Source organism: Phalacrocorax aristotelis, chromosome 20 (assembly GCF_949628215.1).
Source record: "Phalacrocorax aristotelis chromosome 20, bGulAri2.1, whole genome shotgun sequence".
Taxonomy (NCBI): domain Eukaryota; kingdom Metazoa; phylum Chordata; class Aves; order Suliformes; family Phalacrocoracidae; genus Phalacrocorax; species Phalacrocorax aristotelis.
The window spans coordinates 4,817,343-4,839,192 of NC_134295.1; the positions used below are offsets into that span (position 1 = coordinate 4,817,343).

The 21,850-nt window shown below is 46.7% G+C and overlaps 3 protein-coding genes across 10 annotated transcripts in view; 1 reads left to right on the forward strand and 2 right to left on the reverse strand.

The window, feature by feature from the left end:
- Positions 1–1,937, reverse strand: part of MACO1 (macoilin 1) — a 30,802-nt gene extending 28,865 nt beyond the window's left edge. Inside the window, exon 1 of one of the 2 annotated variants that reach the window (XM_075114494.1) lies at positions 1,611–1,937. In XM_075114494.1, coding sequence (XP_074970595.1) covers positions 1,611–1,690 — 80 coding nt within the window. In that variant the 5' untranslated portion in view covers positions 1,691–1,937. The remainder of the gene's footprint in view (positions 1–1,610) is intronic. The other variant, XM_075114495.1, reaches the window with a different exon arrangement.
- A 296-nt stretch (positions 1,938–2,233) lies between these two features.
- Positions 2,234–16,924, forward strand: LOC142066925 (RH-like protein). Of its 7 annotated transcripts, none has more exons than XM_075115047.1 (12): positions 2,234–2,407; positions 5,818–5,940; positions 6,147–6,265; positions 7,468–7,654; positions 7,862–8,009; positions 9,019–9,160; positions 12,056–12,216; positions 12,526–12,663; positions 12,900–13,030; positions 13,937–14,016; positions 15,132–15,205; positions 15,836–16,924. In XM_075115047.1, exons 4-12 carry the CDS (start codon positions 7,488–7,490, stop codon positions 15,860–15,862), a joined length of 1,068 nt encoding a protein of 355 aa, XP_074971148.1. In that variant the 5' UTR covers positions 2,234–2,407; positions 5,818–5,940; positions 6,147–6,265; positions 7,468–7,487; the 3' UTR covers positions 15,863–16,924. The 7 variants fall into 7 exon arrangements, with proteins under 7 accessions (XP_074971148.1, XP_074971149.1, XP_074971151.1 ...); XM_075115044.1 differs by lacking the exons at positions 2,234–2,407; positions 5,818–5,940 and adding an exon at positions 3,018–3,224 and having other exon boundaries at positions 15,836–15,875; positions 16,493–16,571; XM_075115048.1 differs by lacking the exon at positions 5,818–5,940 and having other exon boundaries at positions 2,293–2,407.
- A 713-nt stretch (positions 16,925–17,637) lies between these two features.
- TMEM50A (transmembrane protein 50A) lies at positions 17,638–21,826 on the reverse strand. Its single transcript, XM_075115053.1, has 7 exons — positions 21,507–21,826; positions 21,049–21,160; positions 20,527–20,639; positions 20,062–20,129; positions 19,762–19,854; positions 18,398–18,458; positions 17,638–18,109 (listed from the first exon to the last, which is right to left on the reverse strand). The coding sequence occupies exons 2-7, from the start codon at positions 21,139–21,141 to the stop codon at positions 18,064–18,066; spliced, it is 474 nt and encodes a 157-aa protein (XP_074971154.1). The 5' UTR covers positions 21,142–21,160; positions 21,507–21,826; the 3' UTR covers positions 17,638–18,063.
- Positions 21,827–21,850: the final 24 nt, after the last annotated feature.

Below are 21,850 nucleotides of genomic sequence, written 5' to 3' on the forward strand. Positions count from 1 at the left end.
GTCACTGACTACTTCTGTTTATCAAAATGCCATGTGAAACAAAGGCTAAAAATCCGATTTCTGAACTAAAGCATGCCAGGAGAAGTTAGTGCAAGAAGCCAGATGTCTCTCTTACCTGCTCATGCAACTACAACAACTCTACATGCTGAACACACTCATCACCTGCTGTGCTTCTCAACTTTTTCTGGTTTTCCTTCCTTCTCTCACCCCACCTTTCCAGCCAGTCACCTCAGAGGTAACGGAGCGCACGTGATTTTGAATGACTTTTCAAAACTAATTACATAATGAATCGCTTACATTTGGATTATTTTCCCAAGACTAGTCATCTTAAGTACTAACTTCTAAGCAATGCATGTTTTTTCTTTAACATTCCAAGCACCGTTTTCCTCAAAACCTGGGATTCTAAAGCAACAAGACACTCTCTACTCTCACACAGAGATTCACTACAACTAGGATAAGCAGTATGCTGTGACAATTTTATTACAGTCAGAGCTCACTATCAGCTGTTCCCCTTATCTGCATTGTATGAGTTTGCCCAAGTTCCCAGCCACTGTATATACAAACATCAACTGAACTAGAAACAGAAATGGGACACTGTGCTTACTATAACTTTCAAAAGCCAGCTTTCCAGCCTCTACTAAAACAAACTCCCCTTTATTCAGAAATACCCAATTATTGTATTTCATATAAAATTTGGCATAGTTAGATACTCAGAAAGCAGAGCTCTAAAACACTCTTTAAAACATGCTCACAACAAGCAAATGCTTAGGAATCTGCGTTTTGGTGAGTTCTGGATATAAACCCCTGGAAAGTATGCTTTTATTCCAAGACACCGATGAGGCACATCCCGAGCCTACGAACACGGATCTCACTTCATTGCAGTTTTCTTTCATATTTCGTAAGTCAGAGGCGATCAAATACCCACTGTGTTTTCACCACCACAAGGCCATCCCTCCCTGTTCCAAGCACTACCCGCACAAGCTCCTGCTCGCATCCCTCGCTGCTGCACCCATCGCTCCGGTGAGCTTCCATCGCGGAGGCCACAGCACAGGTGCCTTCACCACCACGTGAAAACCAACTTTCTCAACCTTAGCGCCAGCAGCCCGGGCACTAGCCTCCTCTGCCACGCTGCCGTTGTCGAACCACTGCAGCATGCGGGTCGCAGGTTTGGCACCTCCGGGAAAGGCCCGACGTGAGAACCCGGTGGGGAAACCTCTCTCGGGGGGACAGAGAGGCCAAGGCTCCCCCGCCCAGTGCGAAACCTGGGGAGGCGGGCGGGAGGGGAGCGGCTCCCTCCGGGCAGCGCCGACAGGACCTTGGCCAGCAGCTCCCCCCACCCCCCGCGCTCTCCCCCGGAGAGAACCTGAGCCGGGAGCGGGCGAGGGGGCGGCGGAGGGGCCGGCGCGGCCTAGTGGCGGCGCGACCAGGCCGCGGGGCGGGGCAGAGCCTGAGGGGAGCCGGGGCGCCATGTCTTGCGCGGCCCCCGCTGACAGGGCCGCGGCGGGGCGGGGGGGGAGCCGCTGCGGGGCCGGGGGTGTGAGGGGTAGCGGGGCGACGCGCCCTCCCCACCTCCCCTCCCGTGCCCGCCCGCCCCGGCGGCCGCTCGGTACCTGCCGTAGATGCCCTCGGTGATGCGGTTCCGCTTGAGCGGCCGCCGCAGTTTGCTGCAGTCCGCGCTCCGCCGCTTCATCCTCCCGGCCGCCTCCGGCCCGGCCCGGCGGGCCCCGCCGCGCCTCCCGGCCCCGCGCTGCCCCGGCCCGCCCGGTCACGGCAGCACCATCCGCCCCGGCGGGGGGTTCCCTCGCGCGGGCCTGCTTTGGGGGTTTTTCTTTTCTTTTTTTCTTTTTCCTTTTTTTTCCCTGGGAAACAAAGAAATAAAAATAATTCCTGATCCGTCCCTCCCCGCCGCGTCCCCCCGCGCAGCCGCCGCGCAGCGCCCCGCCCCCCCAGCGCTGCCCAATCAAGCGGCTGACCCCGCCGGAATGACGGCACTCTCGGCCAATCGGAAGCGCGAAAAAGCAGACGGACGGCCAAGGAGGCCCATGGCGGCATCAGAAAATTGGTCCCGCCCCATGCTAGCCCCTGACCCGCCCATGCACTTGATTGACGGCGGCTAGAGCCCGTCAAAGAGAAGGGTTGGTGAATTGATGGCTTGTGGGCCAATCCCTGAGTAGGTTTTGTTCTTCTCCCGCCCACTGTCCTTCTGGGCTGGTTCCCGCCCCGTGCTGTGATCGACAGCAAGACTGCCCAATGGAAGATACAAATAAAAATAAAAGGACAGCTCAGCTATCCATTCGGAAACGGAAGAAGGTGGGCTCAATTTCCTCTGTCACCGTAGGGCTTAAGAACCGCCTCTCGCACTTGATTGACAATCTCGCTGGCAAATAGGCTGTTGGGAAAGGGAAAGGTACGTCTCAGGGTGCGACGGTAAAAGGAGGCAGCTCGCGGCGCCCTGAGCTTCCCCTCACGGCGCAGTCCTGTCCTGACGGGTTACGGGGGGGGAGTACCCTCAGTATGACTGACGGCCTCCTCCTGCCAATAAAGGACGCATACAACAGAGTGACAAATGATTGGTCCAATCGCTGGGCAGGACGCCGGCGGGGGGGGGGGGGGAGGGAGAGGGGGCGGTGGCTCGGCCTCTCTTTTCCCCGATCCGCCCAAAGGCGGGCGGTGACCGGAGATGGACCAATCGGAAGCCAGAAGGGCATCCAGGCTTCGGCCAATGGGAGGCTAGTCCCTAAGGGAGGCCTGTCGGGAGGGGCGGGTGTTCAGCCAATGGGAGGGGTGGGGCGGGGCGGCGCGATCCCGCCGTCGGCCGGCGGTGCCTAGTCACGGCCGGGTGCCGCCCCCTTCGCGCGCTGCTGCCGGCGGCTGAGGGCCCGGGGCTCTGGGCCTGCTCGCCCCGGGGGCCGCTCGCCCCCGCCCCCGCCCCGCGGCCTGTGGAAACCGCGAGGAAGCCAATGGCGGCCCCCGAGTCTGGGCGAGGCCGCATTGCCCCTTGGGCTGAAGAGGGGCGGCGGTGCCTGGGGCTCCCCATGCCTCTCCTCGCTGCCTTGGCTTCTCCGGCCTCACCCGCAGCCTGGCTGGGCGCCACGGGCCTGCCAGGCCACTCGGGGGGATAACGGGCCTCCCCGAATGAGGGTCACGCAATACCGGGCTGAGTCTGAGGCGTGTGGGACACGGCGCTACAACTGGCACAGAGGCCTCTGGTCCCCTTGGCTGAGGTGACGGGGATGTTCGGCTGGTAGCGGAGCTCTAATTCGAGAGTTGTTCTGCATTTCACACTGTCTGAGATCGCTGAGCTTAGGTCTTTCTGTCTAGGAGGGAGTTGAAGCTGGAAATCCGAGCATCAGCATTTACAGCGTGACATGTCACCCTGAGGGGAAAAACGTGGGTAAATTCCTAGCCTTTGGTGTATTTTGCCCAAGTTAATGCTGGCAGGGGATTTGGTTACAAGTGTCAAAAGAACTAGTTGTGTTCATTTGACCAGGGCAAAATGGTGGCAGGAGTTCTGGGTCATTCTTATCCTGGGTCTGAGTCCTAAGGGTTTGTCATGCAGGAAACAGATGACAGCTAATTAGATATATTGCATTTATAAACCACACAAAGACACTGCATCAGTTAGCTAAATCAACTTCTGGGTTGCCGTTTCAGCTGTAATCTTGTCTAGAGAAAGTTCACCAGGCATTCTGGGTCTTTCTGATTCACCCACATGATCATGGAATTGCCGTGAAAAGGAGCTGAATGTAGATCTTTCTGCATCAGGGATTTTCCGAAGTCAGGGCAGGGCTCACACATCTGGGAAAGTCCTTTGAAAGTTGTTGAGTTTCTGAAATAGAATCATAGAACCATAGAATGCCCTGAGCTGGGAGGGACCCACAAGGACCATCGAGCCCAGCTCCTGTCCCTGCCCAGGACACCCCAAATTCACACCGTGTCTCTGAGGGCCTTGTCCAAGCGCTTCCTGAACATCGCCAGGCTGGTGCCGTGATGCCTCCCTGGGGAGCCTGTGCCAGGGCTCCACCACCCTCTGGGGGAAGAGCCTTTCCCTAATGCCCAGCCTAACCCTCCCCTGGCACATCTCCCTGCCATTCCCTCGGGCCCTGGTGTTGGTCACCAGAGAGCAGAGACCAGCCCTGCCCCTCCTCCTGCCCTCGGGAGGGAGCTGCCGAGCGCCATGAGGGCTGCCCTCGGCTTCCTCTGCTCCAGCTGAACAACCCAAGGGACTTCAGCCGCTCCTCGTATGGTTTCCCCTCTAAACCCTTCCCCAACTCCGTGGCCTCCTCTGGACACTCTCCAGTAGCTTTATACCCTTAATGTCCTATGGCGCCCAAACCTGCACCCAGCACTCGGGGTGAGGCTGCCCCAACGCGGGGCAGAGCGGGGCAATCCCCCCCCTCGCCCGGCTGCGATGCAGGGCTCGATGCCCCCCAGGGCACGGTTGGCCTCGGGGCTGCCAGGGCACGCTGTTGGCTCATGCCCAACTTGCCGTCGAGCAGAACCCCCAGGTCCCTCCCTGCAGAGCTGCTCCCCAGCCTCTCGTTCCCCAGCCTGTCTGTACAGGGCTGCCGAGCCCCAGGGGCAAAATCCAGCACTTGCCCTTGTTAAACTTCATACGGTTGGTGATTGCCCAGCTCTCCAGCTAAGGGGGAGAAATGGGGCTAAGGATACTTCACTTACAGTTTTATTAGGCCTAAGTAAAAGCTGGTAAGCAATTTGATACTGCACGTGAGGAAGGTACAAGTTATAACCACAAATACAAACCTTTTACAGATGGCTTGAAAACTACTGTTGTGCCATACAGCCAGGGTCTGCAGGAGGAATGTCCTAAAATATAAGTGAATTGTGGTTTTCTGCGTATGTGTTTGTCTGATACATATTTCTGTCACCAGCAGGTGGCTTTCTACCCATTTGTATGCACTGTTACTATCTCAAAGGCACAGCACTCAGTTTGAAACGGACTCAAAGTAGAAAGTCTGAACAATTACAGTCGTTTAATCTCCTGGACTACCTCAGCAAAGAAGCATTCAGTTTACCAAAAGCACAGTGAATGCTGAGGAGGTAGTAATGTTCATATTGGATTAATAAATTGTCCTCAACAACCAAATCGTCTTATAATAAATTACGGTATCTGTGCAGAGGGATACACTGAACATAGTTGGCTTCCACCATACGGCCCTGCTCATGTGCCCAAAATGCTCACTCTAGGGGCTCCTGGTTTAAAAGAAACCAACAACAAATGAAAAAAGCCTGTGCCTTACGAAAAGGCTCAGAACCCATAAGGATATGGGTACCTTGTAGTCACAGTGTGGTAATAGAAGTTGATATGCTTCTGGATGAAGGCTAGGTCTGAATTAGAGAAAGCATCTGGAGGGTGTAGGGCTGTGGTTTGGTTCTCAGTTAAAAGCCTGCAGCGCTCTGAACGGTGCTGTCTGCCTGCAACTTCCCGGCCTGGGGATTACCAGGGTCTCCCAGAGCATTCACTGGAGCTGTTTCCACAGCCATATTATAGAGAACAGACCGATCTTACAAGTAGCGCAGTAAATGCTACATCTCCTTTACATGTCCAGAGATTCTTGATTCTCTGGCATCGGGTTGGATTCATCGTGTCCGAGGAGGTTTGTTGTGGGACACAGGTGTAGAGCTACAGCCTAACCAAGCTGAGAGTCACGCTGAGAATCTCAACAGAGCCTTCCCCGACCCATAGATGAAGGGACTTGGGTCGAGGTTGGATATCAGCGATGTAAATAAAGGACAGTTTTGTATAAAATTCCACATCCTACTCTCACAAGTCTATGTTCTTTACTTCCCACTTAGCTGATATGTAAGGCTCAACAGCAGCCGAAGCGCTGTACAGCTGGGATCCTGGAGCATTACAGTATTGACAGCTTGATGTCTCTGTTAATGAGTAGTTTTTGAGTTCAGTCCACGCCACTTACGGTAAGTTTGGGCTCCTGACATGCCATAGATAAGGAACTGTTTCTTGCTGACGCCTCTTGGGCTTTTTATCTCTCCGAGTTTTTATTCCTGCGCCCCCACACCTCCTTTTCTATTGGTTTGACGTTACTGGAACATTTTTATAGAAAAAAAAATATTGATGTGTTTGTGCTTAATGTAGTCTAGTGCACAATGTCTTCTAATTACAGGAACTTCCAAAACAGCGTGCCATTGCTAATCATTATTCTGGAAGCTGCTTTCATCATCCTCTTTTACTTTTTTGACATAGATAATGATGATTCACCCCTATCAGGCATCTCCTACCCAGGTAAGATCGGCAGCTGTGCTGTGAAAGGAAGGGTTAAAGCTTGCTTTTATTTTGCAGTGCAATCGAGATGGGATTCAGCAGGTTTGTGTATTTGTTAGTAAGAAGTAGAATGTTTTTACTGCCCTTTAAGTACCCTACCTTGCCGCGTATTTCTTTATACTACAGCAATGACAGCGAATGAAGACATAAGCGGTACTAAATTGCATTGCTGGTCTGTTTTCTGCTGCCTGTTTGTGGTAATCTTGACTCCTGTGAACATAACAAACCTCTGAGGTCTTGGCACGCGGAAGTGGTGGTGTGCTACAAAGTAAGAATTCAGGATGGCAGTACTTTCCATTTGAATGCTTGATGTAAATAAATGAAGTGAATACAGTGGAATTAAGGGTTTAATATGTGTTCTGGAGATGTATTTTGTGCATTGATCAAAGGAATGTATTTGCAGATTATGCTACCGCCATAGTGTGAAACATAGTTACAGCGTTGTGCAAATATGAGCTGATGAATCCTCATTACATTCTTGCGTTACCCTCCCTGTTTTATAGCTCGAAAAATGAGATCTGCTTACTGGCAGTTTGATATTTTGCTCTAGGTACAGGCCGGCACAGCCATATGAGAATATGACTGTTACATGTCTTGGGGGACACTTCCAGGCCTACAGGTCTGAAAGCTTATATCCTGGACAGCCTCTACCTTTTTTACAGTGGTGCTGGTTTCCATATTAAACTCTTTCTGCTGCTATTTCTGTTCCCTCTACCCAGATAAGGACGTTGTACAGGTTTCTCTTCGTAACTCATTTCTTCCCTAATGCCCTCGAGGAAGGAATCAGCATTAATTCACAGCAGCTCTCCCTGAAAAGTCCAAATTAAGTTTTTTAAATTCACCTCAGGAAAAATGAATGTCCAAATTTCATTGCTAAATGTACTCCATTTCTGTCATGCTTTTTGACCCCTCAACCCCCTTCCTATGGCATCCATTCTGATCACTCTGGAAAAATAAATTCAGGGTCGAGGGTATTGTTTTTCTGATTACTTATGGATTGGAAAGAAAGTTCTGGAATTCTTTACAAATACTAAATAATAATGGCACCTGAATTTTTATCCGAAGGCTTCTTAGTTGATTGTGATTTTGTATTTGTTTTTCTAACCAGGATTCCAGTCTGCGTTAATAACTTCACCGCTGTCTTGGTCTTTTCTGTCATGCAGCTTTTCAAGATGTCAGCCACATGATGATTTTTGGATTTGGCTTTTACCTGACATTTCTGAAAAGATACGGGTTTAGCAGCACCGGATTCAACCTCCTGATCATTGTAATTGGTGTCCAATGCTCCATGCTGATAGAAGGTGTATTAGTTTCCTTTCTTCCAAACAAAATCGAAGATAGACTGAAAAGGTAATTAATTCGTGTTAGAACTAGAACAATTTAGAACTGCTGATTGCTCTTTGTGGAGGGCAATACCTCGTTATATCCACCTGTTAGTGAATCAGCTATCATATTTGCAGACTTTTTAGAAGGCTTTGGGGTTTTAAGTACATTTTACTGTCTGTCATTCTTTATTGGCCCTGCTACAGAATTATTTTTTTCTTTCTTGTATTGCAGAAGAACGGCTGTTGTGAGTACGACTGCTGTGGTCATCTCTGCTGCAGCTGTTCTTGGGAAGATTAATCCTGTGCAATTAATTGTGATGACAGTTGTGGAGGTAATGGTTTTCTGGATGAACACATGGATCAACACCAAGTTCCTGCAGGTAGTATGATTTCCAGGCATATGGGGAAAAATTTCGCTGGGGCTTTGGAATGTTGCCTTTTGGTGGCTTGTTAGTGCTCTGCTGACAGAAACATCAGTGTGTTCTATCTTGTCACAGTTAGATTGTGGCTATGTTTTAATTAAGAGATGAAGCCTGACTTTGGGACTATACTTAAGGACATTGAACTCCAAACCCTGCATACTCTATATCTTTATAATTGCTTATATCTATATTCTTATATTGCTTATATCTATATTCGGAGGCAACCTCTTTAGCAAGGCCTGCTCTGACAGGACAAGGGGTGATGGTTTTAAATGAGAGCAGATTTAGACTGGATATAAGGAAACAATTTTTTACAGTGAGGGTGGTGAAACAGTGGCACAGGTTGCCCAGAGCGGTGGCTGATGCCCCATCCCTAGAGACATCCAAGGCCAGGCTGGACGGGACTCTGAGTGACTTGATCTAGCTGAAGGTGTCCCTGCTCACTATGGGGGGCTGGACTGGATGGCCTCTGAAGGTCCCTCCCAACCCAAACCATTCCATGATTCTATTCTATGATTCTTGGCCCTAAAGGGCAAGCTGATGGATTGGGATGTAGTGCGTTTGGCCTTGCCAGTGCCCTGACAGACCCCAACACACAAATGAAAGCCTTGACCTATGCTAAGGCACTAATTGCCGTTACACTTTACCTCCTCCCTGTGTCAATTCAGTCTGGAAGATTTCCAGCGTGGATGATATACCAGCCCAGTCTGGACAGCAGAGTCAGAACTTAATGTACATTTAACGTACAATGTAAACATACCCCAGACTCTCCGTATGTGAATTGTGTGTTTATGAGCTGCATTGAATTCAGATAAGTTAATCTTGCGTAAATAACTCATGCATAAACTGAGGGACTGTGAAAATAAATTGCTTATAGGAGGTTACATGAGCAACTGTATCAGGAACTGCATCAAAGGCTTCCTGTGGCCTTAAATAATCGACAAATTTGATTATTCTATTGATATAGAATCCAGACAATATCAGCATGATGCATGTTCACCTGTTTGGAGCCTACTTCGGTCTGGCAGTCTCCTCACGTTTCTCTGAGCCATCACCAAGGTCTGAGAAGAACGGGAGTACCCCAAAGTCGGATTTATTGTCAATGTTGGGTAAGGCATTTGCTTTAACGGCTCAGTTGGAGGAAGGGATTGAAGTGAGAACATAAGGAATGTTTCTGGGGGCTGGCCATAGCACACTGATGCTTTTGCATGCAGAGTGTAGGCCTGAATGCAGCCAAGCATAGAAAACTGCTGCTGCTGTGGTTCGTGGTTTCTGACAATGAGTTGGTGAGTCTCAGCATGTTTCCTACCAGGCATATAAGCCACTCCTGGGCTGTGGCATAGTTTGCCTCTGTCAGACACAGCGTAAAGGCTATGCCAGGTCAACTGTTCCCTCTCCCAGCTAAGCTTTGGGCTTGTTTGGGCATATTGGTAAGGGACCCATGCACCAAAGTTGAGACGTTACTTGTATTTCAGCAGTGCTTACAGTTCCCAGCTGAGGCCGAGGCTCAGTTTTGTTTTGCAGTGTGCTGTACAGAGATATAAAAAGGCAGTCCCTGCCTAGTAATGTCAGTGAAAAGATAAAAGCCTGATGAAGGGTGGGGAGTATGATACAGACAGGCACACGAGAGAAGATCTGAGTGATGATAGGCTGAATCTATGGGAGTTCCGTTCTTTTTCTTAAAGGAGCAACTTGGTTTCTTTATTATCATGACTTCTGTTATGTAACTGCCACCAGCCAAATGAAGATCTTTCTGTGAAGGCCCACCGAGTCTAATTCCTGGCCAGTCTTAGCCCAGTTTGGGGAAACAGAAATGTAGATGTTGTTCTTTTGAGTCCCTGGAGTTCTTGCTTTGCTGGAGAATTTGAGGAGATCAGTATTTTAATCTAATTCATCAAGACACTGTTACGCCTTCATTATAATTTTAGTGCAGCTTGCTACAACTGAGTGCTTGCTATCTGAAGTAATTATAATGCCATGTCTTTAATAATTCCTAAGGTAATGTGGGTAGAAAGGAGCAACTGAGCAGTCAAATTCCTCACAGCTCCTTTTTGTATCCTGCTCCTGAAGGCTGTGACTCTGAAATATTGTGTTTGAGTTTGGGATAAAATTACAAACGCTTTTTACTTATCACATTAGTTGCGGTAGTGAATATGTTGTAGTGAGTCTCGCAAATGTCTTTTAAGCGTGAACTCAGAGCACTGACTGAAAACAACCTGTGTCCAGCATCTGGCAGGGAGGTCGGCAATGCCAAGATTAGGGATGTAGAATTACCTACAAATTGAGGACACTGCTAAAAAAGGATCCAAACCAAAACAAAACAGAAGAAATGTGTCCAGACTGGATTGTCTGCAAGCGCTGAACTTGTGAAGAAGCCAGTTTCTCAAGGGATGTCCTTGACAGAAATAGCACTCTGCTTGCAGAAAACAGTAGCTAGGAACATGACCTGGCCAGATAATACCACTTTGCTGGAAGCCTGTCAGTTTTTCAGATTAAATCAGGGTTAATGGGTCAAATATCCTGCCTGAGAGGCATGGTTATTACCTCCTTGGTGCACTGAAAGTGTGAAAATCAGCAATGGAAATTGGATTTCAAGGAGCCAAGATAAGCTTGTACAAAAGCAGTAGCTGCCAGGGTTGCTAGAAGCTGGATTTAACCACTGCGCTTTGTAGTGACAATGCCTTTGTCACTTCTCAACGGACTTGAACAAGAACACTTCAGATTTTACTGTCAGGTGAATTGCACAGGGGTCTGGTACCTCTGCGGCACGGAGGACAGAACAGTGACTATGGAAGGTGACCGGACTGCAGAAAATAAGGACTGGAGAGGGCAAAATGAACCGTTGTTTGTTTGCATTGTCATCTGCGCACTTAGAGCTATGGGCACGGCAGGGAGCAGAGGCGCAGATCGCTGTGTGTGGTCCGGCCTTGGCTTAGGGTGAGGCCACCTACTTCCCTCTGCTGGCTGGAATTTGATCTGTGCACGTGTATCCATATGCACATAGGAAAAGATGTATCCTGGCAAGCGGTGAGCTTGTTTTATAGAGGCTGAGATTCCTACACGCTGACAGTTAGGGCCAGGCCATAGATGCAGAAGAACCTGTTTTCATTCCTATTAGCAAAGCTTATGTGGTCATGAAAGTGTGACACTGTACAGCAATCTTACAGGAGGAAAGTGAAGTTCTTTTGCACCTTTATACTAGGGAGTAGCTATTCAGTAGATTATTCTTTCACAAATAACAAGAAAGTTAAGCTGTGTATAGCTGAGTTGGTGAAGCATGATCACCTCAGCTCAAGCTATTGGCCTTTAGCCTTCTTCTGGACTAATCCTGGTAGAGGTAGAGAGGTTTCTGTTCTTATCCAGTTTATCCTCTTTTTCTCTTGAAACCCTGCTGGGAGGCAAGACAACCAGTACCAGTCATACTGGCAGCCAATGTAAAAGACATTCCAAAGTGCACTTTGGGTTTCCTTATAGTGATTTGTACCATGTCAGCATTCTTCTCTTCCTCCTTGCCTGCCTTTCATTCTCTCTTGGAGCTGGTTTTGAACAGTTATTCCACAGCTCCATGAAAAGGAGCAGAAATTTTGGCCAAGGAGCAAGTCCCTGGTGCTTGTGCAGAACAGGCAGGATGCCTGTTTGGAAATCAACAGTGGAATTGTTCCCACTTGTATCTGAACCTGCATTTAAGGGGACGATACACAGGACAAAGCTGATGTTAAAGGTGTTCTTGAAAAGAGCATCCTACCTTCCGCTCCGCGGAGGACCAGCCAGGTGCCTGTAGCACTGTGCTTTGGCTGTATGTTCAGGATTACACTGGAGTATTTCTGGGAAGGTGTTGGTATAGCAGGTGTCCCTCAGGGCTCTCTGCTTTCTGTTGTCCTTTGTTTACAATGTGGGAATTAGAGTGAATGGAAAATATGGGCTGGAGCTCTCCGCAGACAGCTGGTGACGGATTCGCTGTGTTTTAGAGCAGGTAATGATAACTGCTTGTCTTTGTCCCCAAGGTACGCTCTTTCTCTGGGTATTCTGGCCAAGCTTCAATTCTGTACTGGCTGCGGACAGCAAGGGCAAAGCAATCTACAACACCTACTTTGCCCTTGCAGTGAGTGCTGTAACTGCCTTCGTGTTGTCTGTTCTGACCACAAAGGACGGAAAATTCAGGATGGTAAGACATGAGAGCAAGTCGCTGCACGGAGGAGATATTTTCTGTTACTCTCAGTAAAACACTGGAATTATAAGAGCTATTGAGGAAAAACAAGTCCAGGTTTTCAGCCTGACAGTCATCATTAGCCTCCCAAGGAGAACACTGAAGCTGTAACTTAGAAATTCTGTTCTCAGATTGTAACTCACAATAATCAGAGGCCCAAATTCACCCTAGAGATTGCGCTTGCGGGAGAATAGCAGTCTGTGATATTGGGCTGCTATAAGTGATGACTGAATTCTCACTCCATGGTTTTGTTGTTTTATTTTACAGAGTCACATCCGCAGTGCAGTGCTAGCTGGTGGGGTCGCTGTTGGTTATGCAGCACACAGTATCGAGTATCCTTGGATTGCAATGATTTTGGGTCTGCTTGCCAGTGTGATAACCATATTAGGATCTTACTGTTTACAGGTATTACTCAAACCTGAAATTGTTTTTGTATAAGCTGTATAAACTTCTTTCCTGCATACGATACCTCCAGGGAAACCTCTCTCTCAAAGAGATTAAGGCTAGGAAACCTGAACTCTTCAACAGAGTGCAGGATTGCAACTTGCAAGACCCAAGTTCATTTTCTAGGTCTGCGATAGACAATATACTATTATCAACTCCTGTTCCTGTGTATCAGTTAATTCTCTTCTTCTTCCCAGAGATGCTTCCATGCTACTCTCCAGATTCACGATTCCTCTGGAGTTCATTTCACTTTTGGCTTGCCTGCTGTGCTTGGAGCTGTTGCCCAGGTCATTCTCTTTGTAATAAAGAACTGGACTAATTTACCAAGGTACATAAATTTCTATTAAGTAATAAGCTTAGCTAATCATTATTGTAGCATGCTTGAGAAGAGTTCTTATCCATACAGAAAGCCTGAACGTCATCACAGATAAACCGCTTTATATCAGATAACGGGAGATAATCTCTGAAGTCCAAAAAAGTTGGTAAAAAGACTTTGAGTTGAGCAGAATTTGGATCAAAACTTTAATATTAGCTTTCAGTCTTGCTTTGTGTCTCCCTTTTTATTTGATATTAAATACAGCAGACATAGAAGATGAAGGCTGGGGATGTGCATCCTTCCAGGACTCTATTTGGCTCTTGTGATGTGTTTTGGGGAGCTTTGTATGCTAATACAGGGCGGGGGCAGAAATCAGCATTTCTCTTCAAATGAGGCTTTAACTCTGCATCAGGGGCAAGGATGCTGGTTTGGACAAAAGCCGGTCTGGACACTGAACTGGAAAATATGCTTGGGGAAATGCCCTGCAAAAGCTGAAGGGCTCAGCTGAGGATATTCTCCATGGGTTGTTTTGATCTGGCACTGGCATCTCATTTTTGCAAATCAAGCTCATGTCGTGCCATACAAGTTCTCTGATTTTCTCAATTTACACAGGAATGAATCACAGTGCGGCATAAGGGCCTTACACTTCTTTTCATATTCTTACTGAAAGAAACAACTTTGGTGAAGTTTTAGCACCACAATGATGGTTTCTAAGGGCAAAATATGCCCTCTGAGGTCTGTTTTAGGCTTCTGATAGGATCTCTTAAAACATCTAACTGCAGCTACAGAGAGATTCAAGCATAACCAAATTATTATGAGAGGCTTTGATGTAAAATGCTGTCTAGATACAGATTCATGCACGGTCTTAATGCTAAATGCAGCAACTGTAAAAGGTGAAACACTTGTTTTACTTTTCAGCCTGCATTTTTTTGTCGTGATTCACATTGGTGCCTTCTGCTTCACCATCAGTGTTGCCTTGGTAACAGGTTTTATTACAGGTCAGTATTGAAAAACATGTTTCAGTAATATCTTCCTCATTTCCTCAGGGCAGAGGGTATGTCATCTCATTGCACCTGCTATCGTGTCACTGCAACCCTTTGCAGAAAGAGGCCAGTTTAACTGTGTTTCTATGGGTAAATTATTTGTAGAAGGAGCCAGGGGAAGCATGAATGCCAGGGACTCTTAAAAGCCAGTCTCTTGAAGAAGAGATGTATTCAGCCTAAACAACCTAGGAGCACCATTCTTTCACTGGTGAAGTTTCATTTAACAGATACTTAGCAGCTGCCTTCAAATTTCAGGCAGGAGATGTGTGAGGATGAAAACATTTTTACATTTGGGTATTGTCTTAGTGACAGAAAAACGCTATCTAGAGCTTCTCACTTTTTAGGCCAGTTGGTATAAACCTGCAGTTTCGCTAGTGTCAGTAGGTCGCTGGCATCAGCCAAGCACTCGGCCTTTGATCGCCAGTGGCTTGGGATCATCTGGGCTCATGTGGTTCTCATGTGACGTTCAGTCTGGTTTCTGGCAGCTGCAGTTTTCCTGTAGCTGTTAATTCTGCCTTGAATAAAAGAGAAATGGCAGATGAAAATTGCTGAGAGATGTACTAAAATGATTTTTTGTGCTTTAATTCATCTGAAGGCTTTGCATTACCTTAAGTGTAACTAAGAAGTTGAGCTCATCAAGCAGATTTAAAAAAAAACATTCTAAAATAATAAAACATTCAGTGTTTGAACCAATTGTTTAAAAATCTAGATGTTTCCATCTGAAATCCCAAGCCTACCAGCGCTGATAAGCCCGATTGCTTTAAATACACAGGCATTTTTCAGGCAAGAAGTCAGTAATTTTTTATGTATTTTTAGAATCTGGCAGGCTGCTTAATGGGGTTTTACCTAGAATAATTAATTTTTAATAACACAAGCCTTGATCCTGGCAAGCTTCCCTTGTTTGTAAGGTGAACCTGAGTCAAGGGGCTCTGCTGAAGCATTTAGTTCTGAATTCGTGTTTTGATCTGTTGCATTTGGATGCGTGCTGCTAAGAAACCCTCAGTCACACACACTCTTCCCCTTCCCCTGATGTATATATTTATTTTGGATATATGTCTTTTTACAAATAGGTTTAATCTTAAACCTCAAACTTTTTAAGACCACCCCCGTCTCAAAGTACTTTGAAGACCAGTTTTATTGGGAGGTAAGTTTCGATGTAAAATTAACTGTGTGGGTGTATCTATCGCACCTTGATGAAGAATACTAGGTATTTGAATTAAAAAAAAGAAGGGGGATAATTCCATTTCACAGCATGTGTTGGGTGCTCTGTTTGAAATGGATGAACTGTTCCCACAGTTGATTCAGAGCCTGAATATTTTAAATGCGTGCAGCTTTCAGCTGGGATTGTCACAGCCGTTGGTGGGCGCAGGGCTGAACCTGAAATCATCTTCTTTGTGTTAACACATAATCTTAGGTGCCCAGACATCCTCTGGGGCTGGCAGCCCTGGCCCCCGTGCTTCATACACAGTCCCTTGGGAGACTTGAGCAACACCTAATCCTCTAAAAGAGGGATTTTTAGAAGCCAGTGAGTGGAATGGAAGGTGCTTTTTATGAAAACAGGCCGAGCCTGCCGGCCTGCGTGGCTGCAGAGTTGTTCAGTCTGATGCACAAACACAGGCTGTGGGCACCTTTAGGTGCTGAGTGTGATGCTGTATCTGAATTACAGAAAAAAGCAATGAATGAAAATAAGCTTCTAATACAGTTTTCCATTGCCTTTTCCATACAATGATTTGATGCAGAAAATGTTCTGATACAAGAATGTTTGTCTTCACAGTTTCCCCATCTGGGTGTTGGATTTTGAATGGAGGAACCCAGGTGAGAGATTTGACCGAGATGAGCTTTTCCTATTTGTCACAAGAGAAACGGAATAGCTATGATGGGTTGGAAACGCACCGAAGTGTCAATTCTCAGGCTCAAAAAAAGCCATCCCGGTGGGCACACCAAAAATGAGCAATGAAGTGTTCTAGTTATTCTTGGAAAAATACAGGGAGGAAATTTACAGATGCAAACTTACAATGCATTTGGCTTTTCTGCTTTGTTGCTCTTACCTTAAATACTTTTTGTAGGATATGTACAAAATGTTGGCTGCATTCGCTGCTGTAATTGCTTATGAATCAAAATGCTTGAATACTTTAAACTAGTTTTAGCTCCTGAGTTTAAAAGCCAAAATATGTATTTTAAAGTATAATTTTTCAAGGTGTACTCACTCATCTAGCGAAGCATTAAAGTACTTGTTTTTAAGCTAAATTAATTCTGTTTAAAGCCTTGTTAAGCAAGGATCTGATGAGTGAGCTGGATCAGGGCCAGAACCCTGCATCCTGCCAGACTGAACTCTTTTGAGTTATCTGCTTAAAGAAAAACCTGTAATTACTTGGCTCAGGCTAGCTCTTTGGCAGTTCAAATGGCAAGAAGTTAAATTGTTCTACTTGCGGATGGTGCCCCTGAGATCGATGGCATTTATTCACAGTTAAGATTTGGCAGAAAACCTCAGAACAGCCTGTCTGTGTGGTGACAGTCTGCACCAGCTTGGGAAACGTGGGCACCACCACAGGGTCGTGGTGCCCAAAAGGCTCTGGCTGCCCTGAGGGTGTGGGCAACTGGAGAGGCTGGGGAATAGTCCTTGGTGCTGCTTGGTACCCGTGCTAAGCCCCAGCTTCTGAAGTGTCTTACATTGAGCTGATTTACTCCGAGACAAGCAGGGAGCTTCGGTGCACGGGCTGCGACCTGATCGGCAGAGGATTCTGTGCAAGTGAGCCCTTGTTTTTAAATGGATTGTGACCCTCAGTATTTCTTCTTTGTTTCAAAATAGTTGACTTCGAAAAACCCTTTCAAAAATGCTTGCCTAATAAAAAAGTCAAAGTTTCATTGTTTTTGTTTATTCAGCACACTTGCTTAAAAATGAAGTAATGAGGAAAAACGGAACCTTGAAGACAAAGCACGAGTTTCTTTGATGCTTGCTGCAGCAATGCATACTGACCTCAACTCATGTGTTAGGGATTAAGCGGAGAAGATCGCTACAGTTAACAAAGTGTGAGACAGGTTTCAAGCAATGAAAAATTATTTGCAGAGGAAAGGCCAGTTTTATTTATTTCTAGGTCACAAAAGAGCCAGCGACCTGCTGAGTTCAGCAGCTGCCCACAGCTTCCGTCAGCTGGCAGTGGCACTCAGCTGGATTTTATTCCCACGTCTTTTATCTTTGATTTCTTAAGCAACCAGCCCTGGTGAAGGTTTAGGAAGGGGCAGAGACAGGAAGAGCTACCTCACCACTCACGTGAGTACGCTACAGGATCAAAATTCTCCTTGGCAGTGGCTGTCCCTGGTCTGGAAAGTGCTCTTCCTTTGTTTTACAGCGGCTAGAAAATAGTTCGCAGCAAGCTTTGTGATGAGGTACTTCCATCTAGAGCCACTACGCAATTTGTGCTTGTGCCTCTACAATGTCACAGCAACAGGAAGTTGTTGCCAGCGACGTCCTCGTTATCGTCGTAGGATAAATTAAATATTCAGGGAGGGGGGAAAAAAAGAGATCCCAAAGCAGCACAGTTCTATATTATTCAAGAAAAGCCACACACCAGTAAGTTTTGAAATTAAAGAAATGGTTATATTGTCCAGGTATAGGAAATATTTAATAAATATATGTTAAAAAGTTGTTTTAAAGCATTTTTAGTAAGTCTTGGATTGTAAATAATATCATAGAAACAGCCGGTTAAATACATCCGTTTTTCACTATACTATTTACTTGTAACAAATGTCGTATCATAAAAGTGACTTCCGTTGTTACTTGTAGCAATTTTATATTTGTCAAAAACATTACAACACTTAAATCAACATAGAAGAGTAAAAAAATGTAACAGAACAGAAACAGAAGTTTTAGTGCTATGATTTAAGTTTTGCTTGTTTTATATTTAGACACAACTGAAGGTCACCCTTTACAAAATGGTTTACAAAATTTCAGGAGTGTGCAGTTAAAAAACCAGCACGGCCAATGCGCTTCCACGGGCGCGCTCATTGCCACAGATCTTCCGTGCGACCAAATTTGAAGACCAGCCCTCTGTTTGAAACAGAATAAAGGGACGTGAGTAAATAACGGAGCACATAAAATACCTAGTACTTTAAACACAGGATTTCAGGGAGCAAGCTGTAGTATTTGTAAATCCCATTCCTGGTCCTGCAATGAAACCTACGCAGGCAGATCCCAAAGATCTCCTGCCTTTACCAGCGGTTTATTCACCCATGTCTAGTTACAAACAGAATACAGAAAAAAGAGATTACAGCAAGTTTCAGTTTTAATCATTATAAACAAATTAGATAAGAAATGAACGAAGGAAGACAGTCTTACCCAAAAAAGATGAATGCATTCTGGAAAAACACAGCTATTCCTGGGTATACTACTGGTTTTTCTAACAAAAGAAAAAGATTCCATAAATTTTTTGGAAGTCATTTTCAAGAATATCCCAGCTCTGACATTTCAGAAGCACGAGGTTGTGTTGTCATAGCAAAGATAACCAGCTCATTTAAATATGAACCCTTGGAGCCTTTGCACTGCGAAGCAGCGGAAGGAGCCGAGTTAGAGAGAGGGTCCGTTACAACGTCGGATTCCCGACTAGGTACAGGGGCGAAGTTACAAACTCCTAGCGCTGCTGCTACTATATAACGAATCTGCCCAAGTCAGATTGTTCTCACGTGGAATTAAGACAGCGCTAGGCAGCCCACAGAGCCCTTTAATTCTCTAACAAGATGGTCCCCTCCCATCTCTGTCGCTCAGTTGTGTGACACAGAAGACAAACGTAAGCCTTACCCCATTGGAAAGTTAATTCAATGGCTGTTGTGTGTCCCCCACCCCAAATCAATAGCTTTGCAAGCAGAAGCAGCCTCTCCTGTTCTCTGACCGAAAATGTGCCCCTAAATGCAATGCTCAAGGTGACTGTAATTATCGCATGGGATCGCACATCCTGTTTGGAATGCATGCGTGTGTAAGTATATATACATGTATCTTCATACATAGTGGCAATATACAGCATGGGGGTGCAACCTGGCAGCACTGCTATGCCACTAACGCACCCAGGTTTCCCTGAAAGTCCCGTGAATTGAGCGAGGGCAATGCTGGCCAGGGTGTAAATTAAACAAAACCACTGATGTGTCTTGGTCAGCCTGAAACTCACTGCAGTTCCAGGTACAAGTTGTATCTACATTTACTTAAGTGACCGGACTTATTTTTGAAAATAAAGACTAACTGCAGTTTTCACGTCTTTCTCAAGACTTCCCTTCACAAAAAGGTACCATGGTACATGTTAAGGTATGAATTTAAATGTCCAGTTTGCATTATTTTTTCCCCTTTTGCTAATTTAGCGTATAGGCTTTGGGAGCAATTTGCGTGAAATCAGTAATTTTTATCCTCGGAATAAGTGTTCACCCCAGGAATTATGCCCATACGATCACAGCAGTTTAATTATATCAGTGCAGTTCCCAGTTGACCAAGACCTGTATTTCTAGTGAGGCTAGCTGGAAGTTTGGGACTCAGAAGTAGATAAAATCCATCCCAATAACGGTAGATAGTGTGGAATAGTGGTGCGTAGGGAACCAAAATATTAACACTGGGCCCGCCTATAAACTGTCTAAAAGTAAGTTCTATAATTCAACAGTAATTTAAAATACTTTAAACTTCCAAAAATGGATCAGGTGACATTCCATGCTCTACCTTACCCTTAACAACGTAGCCTCCAAAAAGAATCCACATGGAAGCAATCAGAGATCCAAAAGCCATCATAAAACCGATGAACAGCCAGATCCGAGCACCTTGAAAGAGATGTAGGGATGTTTTGTACCAGTGTGCAAGGACAGACACTCGTGACTTTCAGCACGCTCTTGTTTCAGAGCGCCTTCTGTCACACGCCAGAGCCACGCACAGGTACGCAGCGTGCACACCAGCACGGTTCTTACAACTCTTCCAAGACTTAAAGGCTTCGCAGATCTATCGCTACGCAATGGCCTACACCACCATACCTGTTTGTCCGAGACAGCCTTCACTGTAACTGTCACCCCGCACTTGTCCGTTAGACACCGCATTGATCCTGCAAAACAGGATAGAACTGGGTAAACGTAGGTAAAGCACAAGGTAAATGTTTACCAAACGACAGATGAAACTCCTCAGGAATCCATATAAAAAGAGTGATGTTGTGTTTCTTGCATTTTTTTTTTTATTTTTTTTTTAAACAGGGGACAAGAACATTAAAAAGAGCTTAAAAGGCATTTCTCCAAAGAGAAATAAGACTTAGAGGTGTAAAACACACTTTAAAAAAAATGGCTCCTTAGTATGAATATCAACAAACATAAGACAGATATTAGAGATACTCAGATAGCAACTTGTTATTCTTAGTTACCTCTCCATTTAAAGATGAAACTTTCTTTTATTAATTGCACAAAATAAGTTGTAGGAGTGTGTAGCTCTAATCAAGAAATTAGGCTTACATGAGGAATGCAATAGTGGCTATAACCCCACAAGCATGGTACGAATGGTTGAAGTCTTCCACTTCAGGGTATTTTACAGCTGCATCTATGATTATCCACCAACCTGTAAAAAACTTTAAAAAGAAGAAAAGCACAATAGCTTAAAGTACAGACACAAGCCTCTTTACAACATATAATATGACTCTAGGGAAAGTAACGTTAACATATGAAATCATTCTTACAGTTTCTAACTCAGAGTCGACTGACAGCATCACTAGTTTTGCTATCAACTTAGGAACAAGGTTAAACGCAAAGCCAGAGATTTACCTGCTTCAGTACTTATTACATGTGAATAAGCTGCAAAACTTAAGTAACACGTGAATGCAAAGCACCCAGAACAAATTTTGTCGTTAACTCTGCTGCTACATGCAAGCACAAAATCCCTGTTCTTCCTTTTACTTCCAAACAGCCACCGTTTTTAGCTCACCGACAGCTGGCTCCATCTAACCAGCCCGAAAGCAGCGCCGGAGAAGCCGTACGTACCAGCACGCCCGCAGCAACCGAAGCGATCGTGTTCCGCTTCTCTCCCCAGTCAACACACTCCGAGCACCTCACGCTCTCAAGAAAACCCGACATTTTTCAGCGCTCTAAAGAACTGGAGAAGGAAAAGGGACGTTTCTTTCCCGGAGGAACCCATCACGCACCACGGGCCGGCGTGCATCCCCGCGCACGGTGCGAGGCAGGTTAAAACTGCTACTCGCTACCTCAGAACCCCGCAGCCAGGGCCCCTTCCTGGGCGGCCACCGACACCCACCAGGGGAACCGTCGGAGGGGCGAGGGGGCTCCCGGTTGAGGCGAAGACGCCACCAGTCACCGCAGCCAGCCCCCGGAGGGGCCCCGCCGCCCTCCCGCGAACAGCCGGCGGGGCTGCGGCCACCCGCGAGGGGAAGAACCCACCGGCCGAGCAGCCCGGGGACGCCTCACGCCGTCTCCCCGCTTACCCGAGGGCGGGGAACGACCGGCGACTCCCCGGCGCCCACGCAGCAGCCCCAACCGCCGCCAGTCAGTCAGTCAGTCAGCCGCCGAGCCGCCCGCAGTGCGCATGCACGGCGCTCAGCTGATGCGCGCCGGCGGAGTCGGGAGACGGGGGCGGCTTTGCGCAGGCGCAGTGGGTGCAGACGGGCGTCTCCTCAACGGAGCCTTCTGCGCATGTGCCGCAGTGCTGTGTGGGGAGCGGTGGTGGCCAGTGCGCATGCGCCCGGGACCGTCGCGCTCTCTCCCCCCCTCTGCGCATGCGCCCCCGTTCTCCGTTACGTAAGGGGTGGGGGACGTTCTGGAAGATTCT